Source organism: Plasmodium falciparum (genome assembly GCF_000002765.6).
Source record: "Plasmodium falciparum 3D7 genome assembly, chromosome: 12".
Lineage (NCBI taxonomy): Eukaryota > Apicomplexa > Aconoidasida > Haemosporida > Plasmodiidae > Plasmodium > Plasmodium falciparum.
The window spans coordinates 401,641-425,000 of NC_037284.1; the positions used below are offsets into that span (position 1 = coordinate 401,641).

Sequence of the window (23,360 nt, forward strand, 5' to 3'; positions counted from 1 at the left end):
ATATATATAAATCTATGTATAAAGATTATTACATGGATTTATATTTTTATTTATTATTTTTTTTTTTTTTTTTGAAATGAAGCAAGATTTATATTGTTATAGGTTCCTACTATTTAAATGAACTACATATACATTATGGTATATATATATTTTATATATATATAATATATTTATATACAGGGTATATATTAATTTTTTTTTTATACAAAAAAATAAGTACATTTTTTTAATAAATTCATATAGGTATAAAATATAATAATAATTTTTTTTTTTTTTTTTTAATTTTTAAATGGAGGAATATAAAAAAAAAAAAAAAAAAAAAAAAAAAAAAATTAAAATTAATAAATAATAAATAATTAATAGGGAAACCTATATAATATTTTATAAAGAAATGTTGAACATATTTTTTTGAAACACTAATAAATAAATATTAAAAAGTAAAATAATAAAGTAAAATATTTGGATAATAACATATATATATATATATATATATATATATATGTATAGGTATAGTCATTCAGATAGTTTTCTTATGTAATATATATATATATATTTATTTATTTATTTATTTATTGAGGAATAAATTCAGATTTGTTTTCCTTACTTTTAGATATATATTAATATACTTTTTTCAGTTCCCATTTCTTTTTTTTTACAAAATGAATGATAATATAAGCAAAGTAAATAGTACTGTTGTTGAACTTTTAGGTATGTCGGACTTATTTAAACGTATGCAGAACACATGTTGGTTAAAATGTATTCCGGATGTACATGATTCATTTCTTTCAGTAGGTGAAACAAGTTGCGTTGATAGATGTGTTAATAAATATATGGAAATACATACACTCGTGGGAAAAAATTTACAAGAATCTCAAATCACAAAATAAAACCAAGAAAAATTAAAAATAACACACACATATATATATTTATATATATGTTTATATTTATTTTTATGTTTATTTATTGTGTTAAATGAATGTTAATAAATAAAATGATTTATAATATTAGAACTTATTGTTTTCTATATATTTTTATTATCTTACTTTTTTTACATACCAGTGTGTCAAACATATACTATATATATATATATGTGTATTAAATAAATGTTATCATTTTTTTAAAAATTCATTTTATTCCACTTATTATTTTTCATCTTTTTATATTTTATTTTTTCGTGTCCATAAAAAAAAAAAAATAAATAAATAAAACTAACAAATGAAAAATATAATAACATTTACAAGAATAAGTATGGATCTTATTCATCCTTCTATTTTTTTTTTTTTTTTTTTTTTTTTTTTTTTTATATCCTTTTAATTTTTTCATTTTAAAAAAGAAAAATAACAAAATAAAGTTTATTTTATAACACTTTATAAGATAATGTAATTTTATAAATAGTATTATGTGTATATATAATATTTTTATACTACCAAATCATAATTCAAAAAAATTATACACATAGGGAGAAATATTAAAGAAGTTGTAAGAAAAATAATTTTTTTTTTTTTTTTTTTATAAAATGTAATAATAAATTAATAAAAGGAATATTATACATACAAAAATATATATTATATATATATTATATATATTGTATATATTTGCATATTTTACATTTTAATTTTTTTTTTTTTTTTTTTTTTTTTTTTCTTTTGTTCCTCTTTTGTTCTTATATATTTATGAAGATACATATATATTTTTAAATATCACATGTGATGTTGAAGAAACTTTTACCAAATATCTATAAATATAAGAATTTGATAGAAGGAAAAAATGTATTAATTCATTTTGAATATAAAAGAAACTATGAGGCAAACATTACCAAAAGAAGTATAAGGAAATTACTTCATTTTTTTTATAAACAAGTTCATCCTGATTTAACAAGTACATTACCAGAAGAATTGAAAAAAAAGAATTCAGAATCTTTGAGTATTTTAAATTCATATATAGATATATTAAGTACTCCTGAAAAAAATGAAGAAAACATATTTATTGAGAGAAATATCGTATTTTTTAAAGTTTTTGAAAATAAAGAAAATAAAATAATTCAAGGGAGATATAAACATTTAGTAATAAAATTACACACCTTATCAAATAATTTGACAGAAAATGAGAAAGAAAAAATTATTGTAAAGTTAATATATGATATAAAACAAGCTATAGGTGGAGATCAAGAAAAAGATAAACATAATATAAACCATGATGATTACAAAGCATCATTTGATGATGATAATATATATGATAAAAAATATGATAGAGAGAACAAAAAAGGTATTAATTTATTATGGGATAATTTAACAAATTATGTAAAAGATACACAAGCTTTATATCAATTATCAGATGAACAAGTTGAATTAATAAATCAAAGAAAAAACTACTTTTATTATATAAAAAAAAAATTATTAGAAAAATATGCAAGAATAAAACATAAAAAAAGAAGGAAACTTAAAATAGAAAATATTAAACAAGTTGCAAATAAAATAGTTCTAATTAAATTTCCAGATCTTCATCAAAAATATATGAAAAATAATTTTCAAGATATAAATAATTCTCATCAAACTTATCAAATAATTCAAAATGGATATGATCCATCTTTACTATTTTTTCATAAAAATTTGAACGAACAGAATAAAACTATAGCTCTTCAAAATATATGCGGATTAAATTTAAAAGATGATGCTGATAAGTGGCTTCTTGAATCCTGCCTCAAACTTTTAAAAAATCATCCCATACAAATACCTATTGTTATTTGTGATGAACAAAAAGAAATTGCTTTATCATCAACCTTTGGATATATATACGTAAATAATATATAAATTAATGATAAAAAAAAATTACCACAAATATATAAACATTAATATATATATATATATATATATATATGTTCAACTTATTTTTATCAGGTCCCTTATAACTTTTGCTTTCACGATTTTTTCATTTTCTTGCAAAATAATCTTGATGAGGCAAGAGCTATTAGAAAAAAGGTTAAAAAGAATAAATAGTTTAACAAATATATTATATATTAATATGAAATAATAATCTTTGTGTTACATATAAATTAATATATTCAAAAAAATGAAACAATGAATCTACATATATATATATATATATATATATACATTTTTTTTATTTATTTTCTCTTTAATATAGGTAATGAATACCTTGGATATATCCTTTTAAACCTATTCAGGATATAATATTCAAAAAAAAAGAAAAAGGTTATATTTATATATTCTTTCACAGTTGTTAAAAATTTTAATTACATACAAAAAAAAAAAAAAAAAAATGATATATATATATAATATATGTATGTTTTTTTTTTTTTTTTTTTTTTTTTTTTGTATCTAATTTCATAAATATTAAAAGAACACTTTAAAACTTTTAAAATCTATGAAAAATTATATTATGTATAAAAATCAAACATATTCATGTTTATATATTTATATATGTGTCCAAAAAAAGAAAGCTACACACATTTATGTGCTATATATACAAAATCGCACAAAAAAAAAAAAAATAAATAAATAATAAAAAAAAAAAAAAAAAAAAAAAAATGTAATATTATGCATATAAATATATTATATATAAAATATATTTATTTTCGGTAAAACAAATTAAAATCAAAAAAAAAAATTTATAAAGGTTTATGTAACAACTTCAATTATGAAATATAAAATATATATATATTATATTAAATTTGGAACAAAAAAAAAGAAAAAATGAAAGAAGGAAATAATAGTAGTACAAATGGTAAGAAATATATTATATATTTCTATATTTAAGTATATATTAATATTTATAAAAGCTATGAAAAAGATATACTATATTAATGAATATATTATATTCGTGAAAATATTATTATTAATAAATTTATTATTATTAATGATATATATTACATATTTCTTCCTTATACATTTTTTTTTATTTTTTTTATTTTTTTTATTTTTTTTATTTTTTTATTTTTTTCATACTTTCATTTTCTTTTGATGGTTAGTATATTCGTAGCTTGAACCTTCCTTTCATCATCTTCATAAGATATTTTATAAACATTTTCAATAGGATTTCTACACAGAGGACAACAGGGGTATGTATCTTTTAATTTTAAAGAATTAAATATCATACATCTAATACATGCTTCACAAAAACCTCCATGCATACATGGGTGTAATACTACATTTTTATTTCGTTCGTCACATATCTCACAATATTCATATGTTGCTATAATTGAATTATTAAGTTCATAGTTTTCCGGCAGATTATTATTACTATTATTATTGTTGATTTCATCTTGGACATCATTTTCATTATTTTTATTTACTGTTTTTTTTAAACTTTTTTTTTTTTTGTTTAAATACTTATTGTTTATGATATTACGTATGTTAAATATACCATTTTTATTATCCCAGTATTTATTGTTATTCTTATGATTAAAAGGTATTTGGTTGTTAACCTTATTTTTCTTTTCTTTTTTATTTATTGTATCTACGGTTACATCTCGATAGGTATGTTCATTTATTCTCATTAAAAATATATTCTTAAAATTTTTCTTTTTCTTATTTTCAATAATATAAAATCTTTTTCGTCTTGGTCTCTGAAACGTCGTATTAGTTATTGTAGATGTTAAATGAACCTGTTCCAAATATGTGTCATTTAATATATCTATAAATAAAACTACAGATGTAACTATAATTGTAATTACGGGAACTTTACTCAAATTTAATAATAAGAAGATACATGCAAACATAATATTAGCTCCATAGAGAAAATCGTGTACACATTTTAACGAAAGAGATATGGAAGTGTAGTTTATATTATTGTTCGTGTTGTTTGGAAATTCAGTATAAACATTGTTATTATTATTATTATTATGATAATTATTAATATTGTTATCATTATTGTCATTATTATTATCATTATTATTATTATTATTATTATTAGTAGTAGTTGTTGTAGTAAGGTTTACATTTGCAGAGTTCTCATATCTTGTGGTCCTTGGTTCAGGGCCATCATTTAATGGGTTTATAATTATAGGGTTACCAAATAAAGTATTACCATCCGTATGATTACCATGGTTGTCTATATTTTCCCTGTCATTCGTTCTATCCCAACGAGATGCACATGTTTTAAGAATTTTATGAAGAACATAGGTTGCAAAGCAAAATAAAGATATGATCCATATAAAATATTGAAAGTGATAACTAAAAATTGGGTCAATATCATGAAGCCACCATACTATACATTCATCACCTAATATAATTTCTAATAAATATAAGGTAGATACGGACCATATATATTTCGATAGATATTTTTTTTTACTTTCTATAGATAATCTAAATCCTTTCATATATATAAATAATATGATATCATATAAGATCCTGGATATGATCAATGCTATTCTTAAGCACAAAAAGAATATAGTCAGTATCAAAAACAAAACACTAATTTTTAAAATTTTCTTTTCAGAAACATATATAAATATATAATTATCATCATTATTTAAATTTTTATTGGACACATCATTACATTTAGCAAATAAAGATTCTTTCATTTTATATACAAAAATTTTTTTATTATTTAATTCTTGAAATATTTTAATACTTTTTTCTATAAGATGTTCTGTATTTTCATTATTATCATTAATTTTATAATAATCTGAGAAATTATTACAATTTATATTTAATTTATTCATAATTACACACATATTATTATATAACATAAAATTACCTTTTCCTATTTCTTCTTTTATTATATTTTCTGTAACTAATGATTTTTTTAAATCATTTTCATTAAATTGATATAAAAAATTAGATACAAAAGTTGGATTATAATTAGATTCAATCATTACTAATTTACTATCTACTTTTATTTTTAATAAATTATTATAAACAAAAAGAAATTCAGTACAAAATAAAATAAATAACATTAAGATAAATAAAAGACTTCTTATTATTTTATTCATATTATATTCTTCTAAGTCAGGTTTTATATCATAACCTAATATTTTACTAATAAAACATTTTGTAAAAGAATATATATGTTCATCTTCAATACTTATATTATCGTCATCTCTTCTATTTATATCATTAGTTCTTAGCTCCCTTATAGTAATAACATAATAATTTAAATCATCTTCATTCGATACATTACTATGACCATTTTCTATAAAACTTATTCCTCTATTGTTTATATTGCTTGTCTCTCTACTATTATGTTCATTTTCTCCTTCTCTTGGGCTTACATTAGATGAATCAATAATATCACTGTTATTATTTGTATTGTCATAATTATTTATATTGTCATAATTATTTGTATTGTCATAATTATTTGTATTGTCATAATTATTTGTATTGTCATTATTATTTGTATTGTCATTATTATTTATATTGTCATAATTATTTATATTGTCATAATTATTTATATTGTCATAATTATTTATATTGTCATTATTATTTACACTGTCATTATTATTTACACTGTCATTATTATTTACACTGTCATTATTATTTACACTGTCATTATTATTTACACTGTCATTATTATTTACACTGTCATTATTATTTACATTGTTATTATTATTTACATTATGTATATCATTTTTATTATTATCACTATTTATGTTATTTATACTCTCATTTGTTCTTTCTTTCTGTTGACATTCTTCTTTTTTCTCCTCATAGTTATTCTGTGACGGGACATTTACATGAACATCATTATCTTGATTTGAAGAATTAATAACATTATTATTAGTAATATTGCTATTTATTTTTATATTATTTTCTAATATATCACTTTCTATTATATTATTATTATTGGTAAGGTTTCCCTCATAATTATGACTTACATCATGTATACTTTCATGCATATATCCACTCGCATTTACAATATGTATACTTTCATTTCTATTAATATTTTCGTTGCGATCATATTCACCTTCTTCATCCACATTTAACATTTTATTATCGTATGAATGAATATATGTTTTATAAAATTTATTTTTCAAATGAACATTATAATATTCCACGTCTTGTAAAGTGCACGTTTTATTAATATGTATATTATTTAATTCATTTTCTTTTATTGTAGATATAAATATGTCATCGTTTATAAAATATTCATGTTCATTTTTTTCCTTCCGAATATTTAGGTTCAAAAGAGATGATTGCTCTTTTGCCTTTTGACATATGTTATTTTTATTTTCATTTATATCATTTTTATTTTCATTTATATTATTTTTATTTTCATTTATATTATTTTTATTTTTCTTTATATTATTTTTATTTTCCTTTATATTATTTTTATTTACCTTTATATTATTTTTATTTTCATTTATATTATTCCCCACAAGGGTTATATTATTATCATCACAAATATATTTTTTTTTTATATTCATTGCTGTATTAAAGAAATGATACTTTTCTTTATTACATTTACGATTAAAAGAAGAGATATTCATGAATGAATATTTTTCTTCTTTTTCTTTTTCTTCTTTTTTTTTTTTTTTTCTTTTCTTTATCATTTCATTATTATATCATATAAGTATTATAATATATGATATAATATATATATATAAAATAATATGATTATCACTTTTATTTATTATACAAAATTGTACTTTATAATTTTATGTATATATAATTTTATTTTATTTTGTCCTCTTTAAAAAATATAATTCTAGAGTTTTCCTTTCGTTGATTTTTCAAATATATTTGTTTTTCATATTTAAAAGGAAAATAGAACAAAGGGATTAACAAAAAAAAAAAAAAAAGAAAAAGAAAAGGAAAAAAACAAAAAAAAATATAATTTAAATATATAAATGTATATATATATATATATATATATATATTATAAAATAATTTATAATTATTATAACAAAATAATAAAAAAGATAAACAGAATCAACAAAATAAAAAATATATTCTTTTAATATAATATTATTTTTTCCTCCACTTCAATTAAAAAATGGTAATTCTTATAAGTATAATCTACTTTCTGTTTATATATGAAAAAAATTAATATATATAATAATAAGTATTATATATTATATACTTATTTTTATATAAATATATTTCATACTTATATAATTTTATATATATGTAATATTAAAAAGGAAAAAAAAAAAAAAAGGACATAAATAAATATATATATATTAATTTTATAGAATAAAAATAAAAATAAACTCATAAAAAAAAAAAAAAAAATACATACATTACAATATTTTAATATATATAAAATATATTTTTTATATATATAACAAAATAATTTTAAGTATTATGTATGGGCATGTATATGAATTATAAAATATATGAGAATATATATAAAAATGAAAAATCAATCATACGTATTATTACATATATAATATGCATATATGTAATAAAACAAAAAAAAAAAAAAAAAAAAAAAAAGGTATTTATATTTTTTATTTATATATATATAATATAAAAAAATTATAAATATATATAATAAAAAAATTAATTTTAAAATGAAAAGAGTATTTTCTTTTCTCTAATTATATATAAAATAAGAAAAAAAATAAAAAAAAAAAAAAAAAAGAAAGAAAGAAAAAAGAAGTTATAAGCATATTAAAATAAAAATGTATTTATAATATTATAAAATAATGAAGGAATAATTTTATATTTTTATATTTTATATTATTTTTCTTCATTATCTTTGTATATTAACTATATATATATATATATATAATAAAGACACAGCTATAAGAAAAAAACATTTGCTTTTTTTATTCTTTTAAAATAATTGCAAGAAAAAAAAAAAAAAAAAAAAAAAAAAAACACCATCCACAAGGCTATTTATATATTATAAATGTTCTTTATTTGTTGGGTATATACAATACACAAATAGACTTATATTTGTAATAAACTATTGTGTTATATATAATAATATGCATACGATTGTATATTTCGTTTTATAATGAATTATTGGAAATATATATAAATATATATATATATATATATATTTATTTATACCTATATGTTTTTATAGGTATAATTTGTATTTTTTAAAAATATAATAATAGCTTCAATATTTTCATATATTTTATGTTTTTTCTCATATAAAATAAATAGCCTTTCATATTTTTCAAATACTCATTCTTAAAATAGAATAATAAAAAAAAAAAAAAAAAATTTTAAAATGGAAAAATATATATTTTATTTACATATAATAAAATAATATAATCATGTATTATCGTTTGGATATTTAACTGAAAGTAAATATAAACATATAATACACAAATATATATATATATATATATATTAAATGTATTTATATATTTATATATTTTTGTTATTTTGTATTTTATTTTGTTTAAATATGCATTAGTTCAAATTTTAATTTTTTATTTATTTACCTTTTTTCAAATAACAAATAAAAAAAAAAAAAAAGAAATTAAAAATTACAAATAAAAATAAAAATCGTATATTTAATTCCTCCACTAATTTTATTTTAATCTGCTTTAAAGATATTAAATATATATTACATGCAAAAAAAAAAAACAAAAAACAAAACAAAAAAAAATTGAGTACTACAATGGAAGAAATTATGGATATATTAAATGTATAAAATAAAAAAAAAAAAAAAACAAAAATAAATATAGATACATATAATATATATATATATATATATATATATATTATATGTACACATTTGTGAATTATTTATCCACATATTTTTAATATGCATTTCCTGATTTTAATTAAATAATAAATTTTTGTAGAAAAAAGTGGAAAGAGAAAATGCTTTATTTTTTAGGAGCTGTTTCTCCATGTATTTGTTTCGGCATGTTTTATAATTTTAGGTATTTAACATATTATAAATATATACATATATATATGTTAAATTATAAAAAAAAGGAAATTTAAATTATATATATGTCCCCTTTCTCAATAATTTTTGCACATTTATTATTGTGTAAAGGAAGGATGACAATTTAAATAACATATATTTAATAAGGCCATTATATATATATATATTTTTTTTTAAGACAATATTCCCATATATATTCTTATTTTATTCAAAATAAATAGGATCATTTTTTAAAAAAAACAAAAAAAAGTTGATAATTCCTAATTTTAAAGATTACATATTAATATGTATATGTCAAAAAGAATAAAATATTGTTATTACATGCAACCTTATGAAAAATATCATACATAAAAGGTAATAAATAAAACAACTCAACATTATTCAAACATAAATAAATAAATAAATATAAATATATATATATATATATATTATATGGTTATATTAGTGAAAAGTTTATTAATAGTTATAAAGTCATAACTCATATATAATTCTACATTTATGTATCTCTATATATTTTTTTTTAAATAAGATACAAGCACTATAGTACACATACTAAAAATATAAAAGTATAACCATAAAAAAAGATGTCATAATATAAATATATATATAAACATTTATAGTATATGTAAATAATTAAATACATATACATTTTTGTATTAGCTGAAGTATCTCATATTTTTTTTTTTTTTTTTTTTGTCTACTTTTTATATTTAGTAAGAGAACACCAATTAATTTATCACAAAACGAACTTTATATAGGTTTATATTTCATTCTTTTAATTAAATATATTTGTAAGACATTTTTTTTTTTTTTTTTTTTTTTCCTTTTTATTATATTATATGGTTCTATATCAAAGGGACTAATTTTTGTGTGTGATATATATGTCCCTTTTTAGAATAATTAAAATATATTACACAACAATAAGATAAACGGGAAATATATATATATATATATATATATATTTATTTATTTATATATAATATTTTTTGAAGAAATATTTCTTAATTTTTTTCCATGTGAAAGGAAATATATATAAAGACTAAACATTATATAATAAACCTATATATATATATATATATATATATATATGTATATATAATATTACACCATAAAAAATATATAATAAAATGTATAGCATAAAAAAAAATATATGTATATTATATATATATAATATGTGTAATCCTTATAAATTACATATGCTTTAATCGCGTTTTTGTAATGATATATATGCATATATATATACATATATATATATATATATATGCTTAAATTTATTTATTTTTTTTTAATGCACATATTTAATAAATAGGAAAGAAAAAAAAAAAAAAAAAAAAGTGCATGCCTTTTCCCAACACATTTATATTTCAAAATAAAAAAAAAAAAAAAAATATAAAATATTAAAAAATGTATTTTTTTTTAAGGAATATTATATTATATAATAAATACTTAAAAGAAGAAAAAAAAAAAATTCATACATATACGCATACTAATAAATTCATATAAAAAAAAAAAAAAAAAAAAAATAAGAATTATCATAGCATTATCATAAAAAAAGGAAATAACACAAATGTATCATATATTACCATAAAAATCATAAGAGGAAAAATATCATATAACAAAAATATATATATGTACATATATCATCATAATATATAATAATTATATACATATTAATATTATCATTAAATATATATATTTTTCTTCACAATACATATATATTATCCAATGATAAAAATAATTCAAACGTAAAATCAATTTTATCATTATAAGAAAATAATATATTATAAACACATGCACATTAATAATAACTTACATGGACTTAATTCATAGTATAATTAATTAATATACATATTATATATGTACACATATTATATGTATATATGTTTTGTTATATGAGCATATATATATATATATATATATATATATATTATACATATATAATATATATTAAATGTATTTATTATTATATATACATATAATTAATATACTGAATATACGCATATAAAAAAAATATATTACATAATATAATATATATATTATCACTATATATTTATATTCACAAGAATAATAATTACATATATTATTATTTTAGCTTTTCTCATATATATTACAAAAGAATAAAAAAAAAAAAAATTCAAAAAAATCTTAAAAAGAAAAAAATAAATGAAAATAATTAATTTTGTTAAAAATAAAAGAAAATTTGTTATATAAAAAAAAGTATATATATATATATATATATATATATAATACCAATAATATATATATATAACATATTATATATATTATATATACATATATTACATTAGTGTGCTATTTTTTTTATTTGTATTATTTCCTTTTTTTTTTTTACCATTTGAGTATAAAAAAAAAGAAAATGAACCTTTTTTTTTATTTATATTATAAAAAATATAATAAAGCACAAATATATATGTATAATATATTTTTTTATATATATATTATTTATATTATAAATAAATATTATTATAAAATATAATATTATTTATATTTATTTATATACATTTAATAATATATATTATTTCTTAAAATTAAAACACATTTTATTTTATTTTTTTTTTTTTAATACTTAAACATTATTATTATATTTTATATATATATTTTTATAATTTTTTTATTAATATTATATATTTATATAATTTTTTTTATTTTTTCATTTTATTTTATTTTTTTTATGAAATATTTTTATCATTGAAATAAAGAAAAAAAAAAAAAAATTTAATATATGTACAATTTTATAATATATATATATATAATTTTATATATTATAATATATATATTATTATTATGACATATATATATATATATATATATATATAAATATATAAATTTTTTTTTTTTTTTTTTTTTTTTTTATATATTTTCTTATAATTATACATATTAATATTGTATAATTATATATAATTATCCACAAGAAAGTAAAAAAAAAAAAAAAAAAAACTATTATATATATATATAATATATATATATATATATATATAAGGATATGTAAAAAAGGCAAAGGGAAAATGAAAAGCCTTAAAAGAAAATAAGAGAGAAGAACATTTTTTTAAAAACAAAATGTCGTATATATTAAAAAAGAAGCAAGCTAAAAATGAATGTATTTTTTAATATATATATATTTATATATATATTTAATATATATATATGTGAAAAGTAAAATCGATTAAAAAGTTTATACATAAAAAAAAAAAAAAAAAAAAAAAAAAAAAGACTACCTACTATATTTGTGTAGTCATATTTATATGTATTAAGTTATAATTAAGTTTTTAAATATTTATAATTTTATTTTCTGGAGCAAGTATTGAAAAATATAATATTTATATTTTTTTATATCCCTTTTATGTGGACAGCAATTAAAATAGTATATTAACCATTAAAAAGAAATTACCCAACAGAGGCATAAAACTATATAAATATTATATTGAGATGGTATACCTTATGGAATAGCATAAAAAAAAAATAAAAATAAATAAATAAATAAATAAATAAGTGGGAGAAGAAGATAACGTTATCATGAGTGTAATATAATATGTATTATATATATATATATATGGCTTTCTCATATGATTTTTCCAAAAAAGAAAAAAAAAAAAAAATTCATTGAGAAGTGTATACTATATATGTATAATGTTATTAATTTTATTTATTTATTTATTCATTGATTTATTATTACATGTCTATGACTTATTATGATATTCCACTACGATATCCTGTAAATGAGAATTTAAATCACTTTTAATTCTCATATATATATATATATTTTTATATTTTTTTTACATTATATATATATATATATATATATATATATTTATTTATTTATTTATTTAATTTTTTGCGTCCACATTCTATACATGTGTTTATGAGCCCGTGTATAGATATATGTATTGTGTATATATAATTTTTTGTTAATTTTATATATACATTTTACAATGGAATTCCTGAGCAATATATATGATAAGGTGTTATCTGGTTATATATTTACTGATGTATTTATATATAAAGATTGGCCAGAGAAATTTTTAGGGAAAAATATAAATAGTAAGGATGATGGAAATAATAAGAATGAGAACCAAGAAAATATAAAAGAACACCTAGAAGAAGTGTTAGGTACTTTTATGAAGAATGGAAAAATATCGGATTCTCTGTGGATTAAAGATAAAATATTTATAGGAGATGAAGGTATTTATATATTAGGTGAAATTTTAACTATTTGTCAAATAGTTGAATTTGTAGATTCTGAAGATATAGAAAATGTAAAATCAAATGAACAATTTAAGCAACAAATTATTGAAAAGATGAAAAGAAAAATTATTAAAAAGAGAAATAGTGATATGATTGAGCAGAGGATAAATTCTAATATTGTTATATGTAATAGTAACACTTCTGAGGTCCAACAGGATCATGATAAAAATCAAGATAATATAAATAATTGTAACAATAAAAATAATGGTGATAATATAAATAATTGTAATAATAAAAATAACTGTGATCATATAAACAATTGTAATGATAAAAATAACTGTGATAATAAGAGTACTTATTATAATAAAAATTTTCGTGACAATAATTATAATAATAATGATGATAGTTTTTATAATTATGATACACATGAAGATAATGTATCAAACCAATCAATATATAAAGATAATATTAAATCAAAGAATAAAGACGTCGTATCTAATTTTGTAGAAATGTTATGTGAAGGGAAAATGAATAAATATGGTTTTTGTGAATATGATCAAAATTTTAATGATAGATATCATTTAAATGATAGTAACGCTGATGGGAAATCTACTTATCCTTTAGAAAAATGTATTTTACCCTTTGCTGAAGATTATTGTTTTAAGTATGTATGTTTATTATTAAATAATGGTGGGAAAAGAGAAGTACGTATTTTACGTTTTAATAAAGATAATATTAATACAAATAAATTATTAGATACATTAAAAGGAACTGTTACCTTCTTAAATGAATTAAGATATTTGTTCAAATCTTTTAGATCCCAAGTGGTTTTAAAAAATAGAATCAATAAGGAATTTTGCGCATATATTAAATTCCATAGAGGAGACCCCAACTTTAGTGGTAGTAAAGCTGTCAATGAATTTTTTAATTCTTTGAACGATAAAGCTGTTAATTCTTTATTTTTTGGTTTAAATGAAGAATATTTAAATTTATTAGAAGAAGCTATATCTTATTGTCCTATAGCTACTTATGCATTTTATAAGAATATCAAATTGCTTGAAAAATTAAATGTGAATACTACAAGACGTACATGGAAGTGTGTATGTGGCTTACAAAAGTTATATAAAAATTTAAAAAGAGCAAAAAATAAATTTGCAGTCGAACAACAAAAGGAAGTTTCCAATGCATCATTTCATAATATGTCTTCTATATATAAAAACAATGTAATCAAAAACCAAGGTACCTTTCCCTCAGGTAATGAAAAATCAACAGACATGCATATTCATTCTGTTGATAAAGGTAAATATATATCCCTTTATAAGGATATATCAATAAATAACATGGAAAAAAAAATTCCTATAAATAATACTAGTAGTAATATTAACTCTTTTTATAGTGTTAATAAGAGTCATAATAGCACACCTCCTGGTGTAATCAAAGTAAAAAATAGTAATAATGTTAACAATTCTAATAATACAGGCAATAGTCAGAATTTATTTTCTGATGACGAGCATAATTATAATAGTACATATATAAATAATAATAAAAATAATATTAATTCATTTGATGAATTATCATGTAATGATGATAAAATATCCAAAAGTCAAGATATTCATATATTAAATGATACATATTTATATGTTACCTCAGATGAAGAAGGATTTGAACAAGGACCAAAGAGCATGAATAATACAAACGAAAACAAAAGTCATAATAATAATAAAAATAATAATAATAATAATTATAGTGGTAATAAACAGTTCTGTTCTAGTAATAGAACTATCGATGATAATAATAAAACCCTAATTGATGAACAACATAATACATTATTTTTTCATGATGATCATTGCCATAATGACAATGATAATGATGATGATGATAATTATAAAACCATGGATGGATATGAAGAAAAGTATATAAACGAGAATGTAATTGTAAGAGAAAATTCTGTTGATGATTTAAGAGTACATATGGTAAAATTATTTAAAACTTATGGTGGCCAATGTCGTATTGGGAAAGTAAAAGGTAGATGTGAAGATGCAACCTTTCAAACAGATGTACCACCAGCTTTTGGTATTTTTGATGGTGTAGGATCATGGAGTTTAGAAGGTATTGATGCATCTAAATTTTCTATTGGATTATCATTAGCATGTCAAAGAGAAGCAGAAAAATTATCTAAAAATTTAAATGGATATGCAAAAGTATCATATAATACTATAACAAGATCTAAGTTATTATTAAAAAATTCTCTTGAAAGTGTAAAAAAAGAATATGCTGATGCATATGGTAGCTCAACAGCTATTGTTGGTATATTAGATGAATATACTGGTAAATGTGGTATCTCATCTTTAGGTGATAGTGTTTGTATGATATTAAGAAGAGAATTTTTACCTGGTGATATTAATTTTGAAAGAGAATCCTATCCTAAATTTGCTGCAGAATCTTTTCTTTATTATAATGTGAAAGGAAGAAATCCATCTATAATTAGAAAAATTATATGGAAAACTACAGATCAGAAATGGGAAAATGGTGCTCCATATCAATTATCAAATTTACCTGATAGAAGTCAATGGAAAGATTTAGAAAATAGAGGATTACATAGTTTTGTTAAAATATTAGAAAAAGTAGATATTGATGGAGATTCACCTGATATGGCATTAACACCTCCTTCCGAAATTTTATGTATGCCGGGTGATTTAATATTATTAATGAGTGATGGAGTAAGTGATAATTTATTTGATGAAGAAATTGAAGCCTATTGTACTTTTGCAATAAGCCCAGAAGAAGCTTGTGAGTTTGGTGAACCAGCACTTTATACACCTGCACAGGATATAGCATATTCCATCACTAATATTGCCAAACGAAGAAGTGGCGACAAACTACATTGTAGACCTTTTTTCCCGTTTGTTGGAAAACAAAAAGACCCTAATCATATATATAAAGGAAATAAAGTTGATGATATATCTTGTGTAGCTATTTGGGTAGTATGTGAAAATGAAGAAAGTGTTAAACATATAGCTAGATATCCTAATGAACCATCTATATTAAAAACTGATAAATTCTATACAAATAATTATTTTCAAAATTTTAATAAAATTACAGATATATGTACACCAACCAAAACATATATTAAAGAGAAAAATAAAATTGATCGTGTTAATCTTCAACAAGTTAATGTCCATTCACAAAGAAGATTAATGCAACAACAAGGATATGATCCTCAAGATTCTAGTGTTAATAATTTGGCAAGTCACTTTTCTATGAATTTTTTTGATTCATCAGAGACACCAATTAAATTTAATACCTTAGATGAAGGTAAATATCAAGATTTGAGTGACATTGTTTTGAAAGATGTTGATGATGAAGAAAATGATGATCATCAAGAACAAGACGAACAAGATAAAGAATATCGTGATGATGATGATCATCATGATGAAGACTTGTATCGATATGACGAAAAAACACAAAATAATAAAAATTTTAAAAATGATATGGGGTATGATGATATGAAAAATTCACCAAAAAAATCAAATCAATTAGATATGAGTAATATGGATTCAATGAAAACACCCAATAGTAAAAATTCAAAACATACATTTAAAGATAAAGTTTTTGATACCTATAATTTCGATTCAACTCCCAGACAAAGGGTTTCTGATGAACATTTAAATGAACATATAGAAAAAATTAATAATATGTATATAAAAACACCCATATTATATATGGATGAAGAGTTCAAAGATAATAAAGATGATAATGTCAAAAAAAATAAAAATAATAAATCCAAATTTAATAAAAAAGAGGAAGCAAATATACTAGGTTTACATAATGAAACTCCTGTAAAACAAATGAACACTAACAAAAATAAAACACCTACAAATATTATTAGTCAAAAGAATATTATGAATAAATTTATTAATAATGAAACACCTATAAAATCGTTTAATAATAAAGAAACTTCATTAAAAGTAGATAAAAAAATTACAAAAAGTAAAAGAAAATCTATATTCCCTTCAGACAAAAAAGATTCACCTACCAAATTAGGTTATACAAGAAAACGTAGTAAAAAGTCGTAATTATATCATATTATATATATATATATATATATATATGTAGGATGAACTAAACAAAATATACAATTAAAGTTTATTTTATTTCATTTCATTTTATATTATATTATTTTTTTTTTTTTTTTACATATTATTACTACGATTCGAATAAATTACATATATATTAATATATATGTATAGTTTTATTTATTTTTTTCTTTTTTTTTCAAGTTACAATTTGGTTTTTATAATTATTACATGTATAATAGAAATATATGTATATATTTATATTTATATATATATATATATAAAAGAAAAAAAAAATATTAAATATACGCACATTTGTGTTTTTAAAATTTGGCTAATTTATGTAATCTATTATTGAATATATATATATATATATATATATAAGACATTTCTTCTTTATTTGATTTTGTGAAAATATGTATATATATTTATTATAAAATTAAAATATTGTAAAAAAAATTATGTATATATTTTTTATTTATATATTATTTATTTTATTATATTTTCATGCTTTAAAAAAAAATTTTTTTTATTGTAAATTTTTTAGATATATATATATATATATATATATATATATATATATTTTATATGATCATAATAGAGCTACATAAGCATCATTATCCTTAATATATACACATATATATATCAACTTATATATATATATATATATATATATATATATTTATTTATTTATTTATTGTTATTTATTATTTTTTTTTTTTTTTTTTGCATTTTTATGATGCAACTTTTATATTTTTATAAGTATAAAAAATTTAGAAAAATATGTGTAAGAATAATTCTTTATAAATAAAACACATTTTTTAAGTAAAATTTTTTATTCTGTAGTGCTCATGAATTATATTTAAATATACCATATTTTTTTTATATAGAAAATTTTATATGAAAAAGAATATATTTGTATATATGCTGTAATAAAAGTAATAGTAGACATAAATGTATTGTATTCATAAAAAAAAAAAAAAAAGAAAAAATTGTTTTTCTCAACCTTATTTATAGAAAGGGGAATAATATTTTATATAGACGATCTAAAAGGAAAATCTAAAATACATATTTCATAATATATTTTAGACATTTTATACATAATCATTATATATATTATTTTTATATATGTATAATATGAACTTTATTTTTATTTTATATAAATGTTTAAAGACAATATAATAAAACTAATTAAAATATTTAAAATAAGTTTAAAAATATATTTTTTGTATCTACTATAAAAATTTTTAAATTATAATATAAAATAAAATAAAATAAATAAATATATATATATATATATATGTATTTAGTTATAATATATAGTCCAAATAAAAAAAAGTAGTAAATTTTTAATGTTGAAGAACCATTTGAAAACAAATGAATAGACAAGAAAAGAAAAACATATTATTTATAAACTTTAAAAAATAAAACAATTTTATAAATTGCTCAGTGGAATTTTTTTTTTACATATTATAATTTAACGGCATATATAATATATTTTCCAAAAATTTTTATTGCCCCTCTTAGGGTATATATATTTTTGAACATTTTATTATATATATATAATATATATATATGAATGTATGTATGTATGTTTATTTATTTAATTTTATTTTATACGCAAAAATTTTGGTTATATCACATTTCGGCTATTTCTTTATTTGGCTTTTTCTTTTTTTTTTTCTTCTTTTTTTTGGAGCTGTTCAGCTTTTCATCTTGATCGTCATTTATAGGATTCCATCCAGGTATTTTTTTCTGTTGATTATTTAAATTTACATGTCTATTTATATTCACATGTGAAAATGTATTATGATTTGTATTTACATTTATATTAACATTTGGACTTGTATTTTTTGTTAAAAGTCTATTTTGTTCTTCCAAAAGTTTTCCTTTTACTTGGTATGCACAATTTTCCTCCTATACATATATATAAAAAAAAAAAAAAAAAAAAAAAAAAAAAAATTATTTTTGGCTATTTGTGTAATATAAATAGCTATGTCATTATATTTTAGCTATATATACATGTATAAATAAATTATATTACAAAATATATCCATATATATATATATATATAAAACATATATATATATATATATATATTCATATTAGTTTTTATTTTATTTCCTTTAATTTGTTATTTATACAATTCTGTATTTTTTACATAGTACATTATATAAATACAGTTGGAAAATACAATTTATACATAAACATGAATAATTTAAAAAAATCATTTTTCCTTATTACTTGGGGCATGTAATCTGTTTTCACACGGATATTTTTCCTGAATGTCCCATCACTCCTTTGTGTCCCTTTAATAAACTTTTCTTGGGTTTTCTCATTTATTATATATACATCACCCAATGGAGTTACAACTTCTCTAATATAACTTTTTTCATTATTATCATCATTGTCAAATAATGCTCTATAAGTATTTTCTAACTTAAATCCGGTAGATGGCTTCTTTTGCATATTTTAAAACAAAAATATAATTTCATAAAAATATATATATTTTACAAATTAATATAATAAAATTACGTAATATGAGAAAAAAAAAAAAAAAAAAAAAAGGATATATATATATATATATATATATATATATATATATATATATTATAATCATACAATGTTTTTTTTTAAAAAGGAAAGGCAAATTTATTTATTAATATTAATTTTGTTTATTTATTATATATAAAGATGTTTTTTATATTAATTAAAAAATAATAAATCATGGAAACATTAAAAGGATTATGGTATAGTTGGCGTTAGTACAATTATACCATATATAATTATTATATAAAAATGATAATAAATTGTTTTATTAAGAAAAATAATAAATTTGAACATCAAAAAAAAAAAAAAAAAAAAAAAAAAAAAAAATTAATAATATGTATTAATTTATATATCCACATAATACTGCATATTTATATTAAGGCTTTTTTGACAAAACAGGAAATTTATATATCTGAAATGTTTTTTCTTTTGTTTTTTCTATATTTAATATACCTATATATATATATATATATATATTATATATATGTAATGATATAATTAAAAAGAAAAAAAAATTGATATGATAATACAATTTCACATAATTAATATGAGTATGACTACAAAATATATCTCATAATATTTCAAAATAATTCTTATTTTAAAATTCTTGTTATATTATTATTTATTTTATTTATTTTTTTTTTGTAAATAATATTTCTTTTAATACTCTTCATGTATTTATGTAACACTTTATTTGTTCTCATATCAATTTGATTGAATATTTCACAACCCATTTGGGTATATATATATACATATGTATATAATATTTTTCATGTCGCTATAATTATTACATTTTTGTCCTTATTTTTTATATATTTATGTGACAACTATAATACATTCATAGGATTGATGTGTTAATTATATATCTTATATGAAAATTATATTATGTTTTATAGTTTAACAGATTTGTATTTTATAACAAAAAAATGAAAAAAATGGATAAACTGAATTAATTAGATGAAAAAAAAAAAATGTATAAATATATATATATATATATATATATAATATAATAATCATTAGTATTATAAGTATAAATTATATAAGATGTTATAAAGTTTTTTATAATACCATTGGACAAACAAAAAAATGAAATTATTTAAAAATTGTATATTTATTGCAATTTATTTTATTTTTAATTTTTTTCACACATATATATATACAAATAAAACGCTCCCAACTTTAATAATAATATATATAACCATAATGATTTTTTCTCTTAAGGTGGATATATAGATATTTTAATGAAGGAAAAGGTTTTTGACAACAATAAAAAACCTTATGTGTTTTTACATATTTTAAATGGTTTTCTAAGATATCTATATTTTCAAAATGCTCGTTACAATATCCACATTTTTGTTTAACTAGCATAACCTTCAACCAGATGTGCAACTTTTTTTTACAATAATCATGTAGTAAATGCTTTATAAAAAAATAATAGCGCGGTATATTTTTGTTCATATCGTGTTGAAAATTTTTTAAATAAGAAAGTTTTTTATATATTTCATTTTTCACATTTTGTAATTGGTTCTTCTTTTTATAACTTGAAGGAGATATGTGATTAAATCTATCTAATTCTTCATATATATATTGATATTTAAAATTATTATTTACACCTTTATTAACATATAATTTCTTCATATCATTCTCTATATACATAATTCTTTTTATTTTTTCTTTTTTATTCTGTGATTTATTAAACATTTCCTCATTTGAATATAAAAGATTATTATATTTCTTGTTTAATATATTTGCTGTTTTGTTCATATAAGACTTATTATATACTCTTTGCATATAACAAGATACACTTGTTAATCTTTTGTCGTAAGAATTGTTACAAAACATTTCGTAAATATTATGATTACCCAAATTGTTATCATCAATGGTTAATGTATTATATATATTGTTATTTAAATCATATGAATTATATTCATTAATATTTTTATGTATATAATTATTCATATTATTACATTTATTAGTATGATAATTATTATATGTATTATTTATTATTCCATACATTGGTTGATATATATTATATTCTTCCCTTTTTATATCATTAAATGTTTGTATATCCAAATGGTTATAAGTGTTCTCAGCATTATTCATTTCATATATTTTAAAATAATTACACATATTAATATTATTATCGGAACCATTGTGTACATATTTTTCCTTGAAAATGTTCAAATCTTTATATAAAAAGTTATTCCCATTACATCTATAGTTCTTATGGTATATAGAATATTTTTTGTCTGGTTCATTATGTATGTTATATTTGTTTGTTGTATAGTTTTTTATATATTTATTCGTATTATATTTCGTGAAATAAGATCTACATGATGTATTCTTCTTCTTATTAATATTATTATTGTTGTTGTTATAATATTTTTTTTTAATATATAAATTATGTGTTACGAATTTGTCCTTTTTTATCTGGTATATTCTATATGGGTTCCTTGTACTATAATTATAAGGATATATATTATCACCATAATTATCGTACACTTCTTTTTTATTAATACCATTAAAAATATTATTATATGGACATATAACATTATGAATATTCTTCTTACTTCGTCTACATTTATCATATGTATTGTCTTTACTCATGTTTATAAACATTCTTTCAAAAGAATGATTAAATAATTTTTCCCCTGTTCTTTTATTTAACTCCTTTTTCCCTTTACTGTTGTATATATAAATATATTTATATTCATATAA

At 18.0% G+C, this 23,360-nt stretch overlaps 6 protein-coding genes across 6 annotated transcripts in view; 3 read left to right on the forward strand and 3 right to left on the reverse strand.

The window, feature by feature from the left end:
• Positions 1-659: 659 nt before the first annotated feature.
• Positions 660-887, forward strand: PF3D7_1208600 (mitochondrial import inner membrane translocase subunit TIM10, putative; the record flags this gene model as incomplete). Its single annotated transcript, XM_001350459.1, has 1 exon — positions 660-887. The coding sequence occupies one exon, from the start codon at positions 660-662 to the stop codon at positions 885-887; it is 228 nt and encodes a 75-aa protein (XP_001350495.1).
• An 822-nt stretch (positions 888-1,709) lies between these two features.
• Positions 1,710-3,174, forward strand: PF3D7_1208700 (conserved protein, unknown function; the record flags this gene model as incomplete). The annotated part of the gene is made up of 3 exons (XM_001350460.1): positions 1,710-2,795; positions 2,898-2,978; positions 3,145-3,174. 3 exons carry the CDS (start codon positions 1,710-1,712, stop codon positions 3,172-3,174), a joined length of 1,197 nt encoding a protein of 398 aa, XP_001350496.1.
• A 793-nt stretch (positions 3,175-3,967) lies between these two features.
• Positions 3,968-7,510, reverse strand: PF3D7_1208800 (zinc finger protein, putative; the record flags this gene model as incomplete). The annotated part of the gene is made up of 1 exon (XM_001350461.1): positions 3,968-7,510. One exon carries the CDS (start codon positions 7,508-7,510, stop codon positions 3,968-3,970), a length of 3,543 nt encoding a protein of 1,180 aa, XP_001350497.1.
• A 6,253-nt stretch (positions 7,511-13,763) lies between these two features.
• Positions 13,764-18,092, forward strand: PF3D7_1208900 (protein phosphatase PPM11, putative; the record flags this gene model as incomplete). Its single annotated transcript, XM_001350462.1, has 1 exon — positions 13,764-18,092. One exon carries the CDS (start codon positions 13,764-13,766, stop codon positions 18,090-18,092), a length of 4,329 nt encoding a protein of 1,442 aa, XP_001350498.1.
• Positions 18,093-19,730: 1,638 nt separating this feature from the next.
• On the reverse strand, positions 19,731-20,561 carry PF3D7_1209000 (mago-binding protein, putative; the record flags this gene model as incomplete). The annotated part of the gene is made up of 2 exons (XM_001350463.1): positions 19,731-20,009; positions 20,337-20,561. The coding sequence occupies 2 exons, from the start codon at positions 20,559-20,561 to the stop codon at positions 19,731-19,733; spliced, it is 504 nt and encodes a 167-aa protein (XP_001350499.1).
• A 1,260-nt stretch (positions 20,562-21,821) lies between these two features.
• PF3D7_1209100 (conserved Plasmodium protein, unknown function) overlaps positions 21,822-23,360 on the reverse strand; it is a gene marked incomplete at both ends in the record, with an annotated part of 2,550 nt that continues 1,011 nt past the window's right edge. Inside the window, one exon of the mRNA XM_001350464.1 lies at positions 21,822-23,360. This exon is cut by the window's right edge and continues 1,011 nt beyond it. Within this exon, the coding sequence (XP_001350500.1) occupies positions 21,822-23,360 (1,539 nt within the window).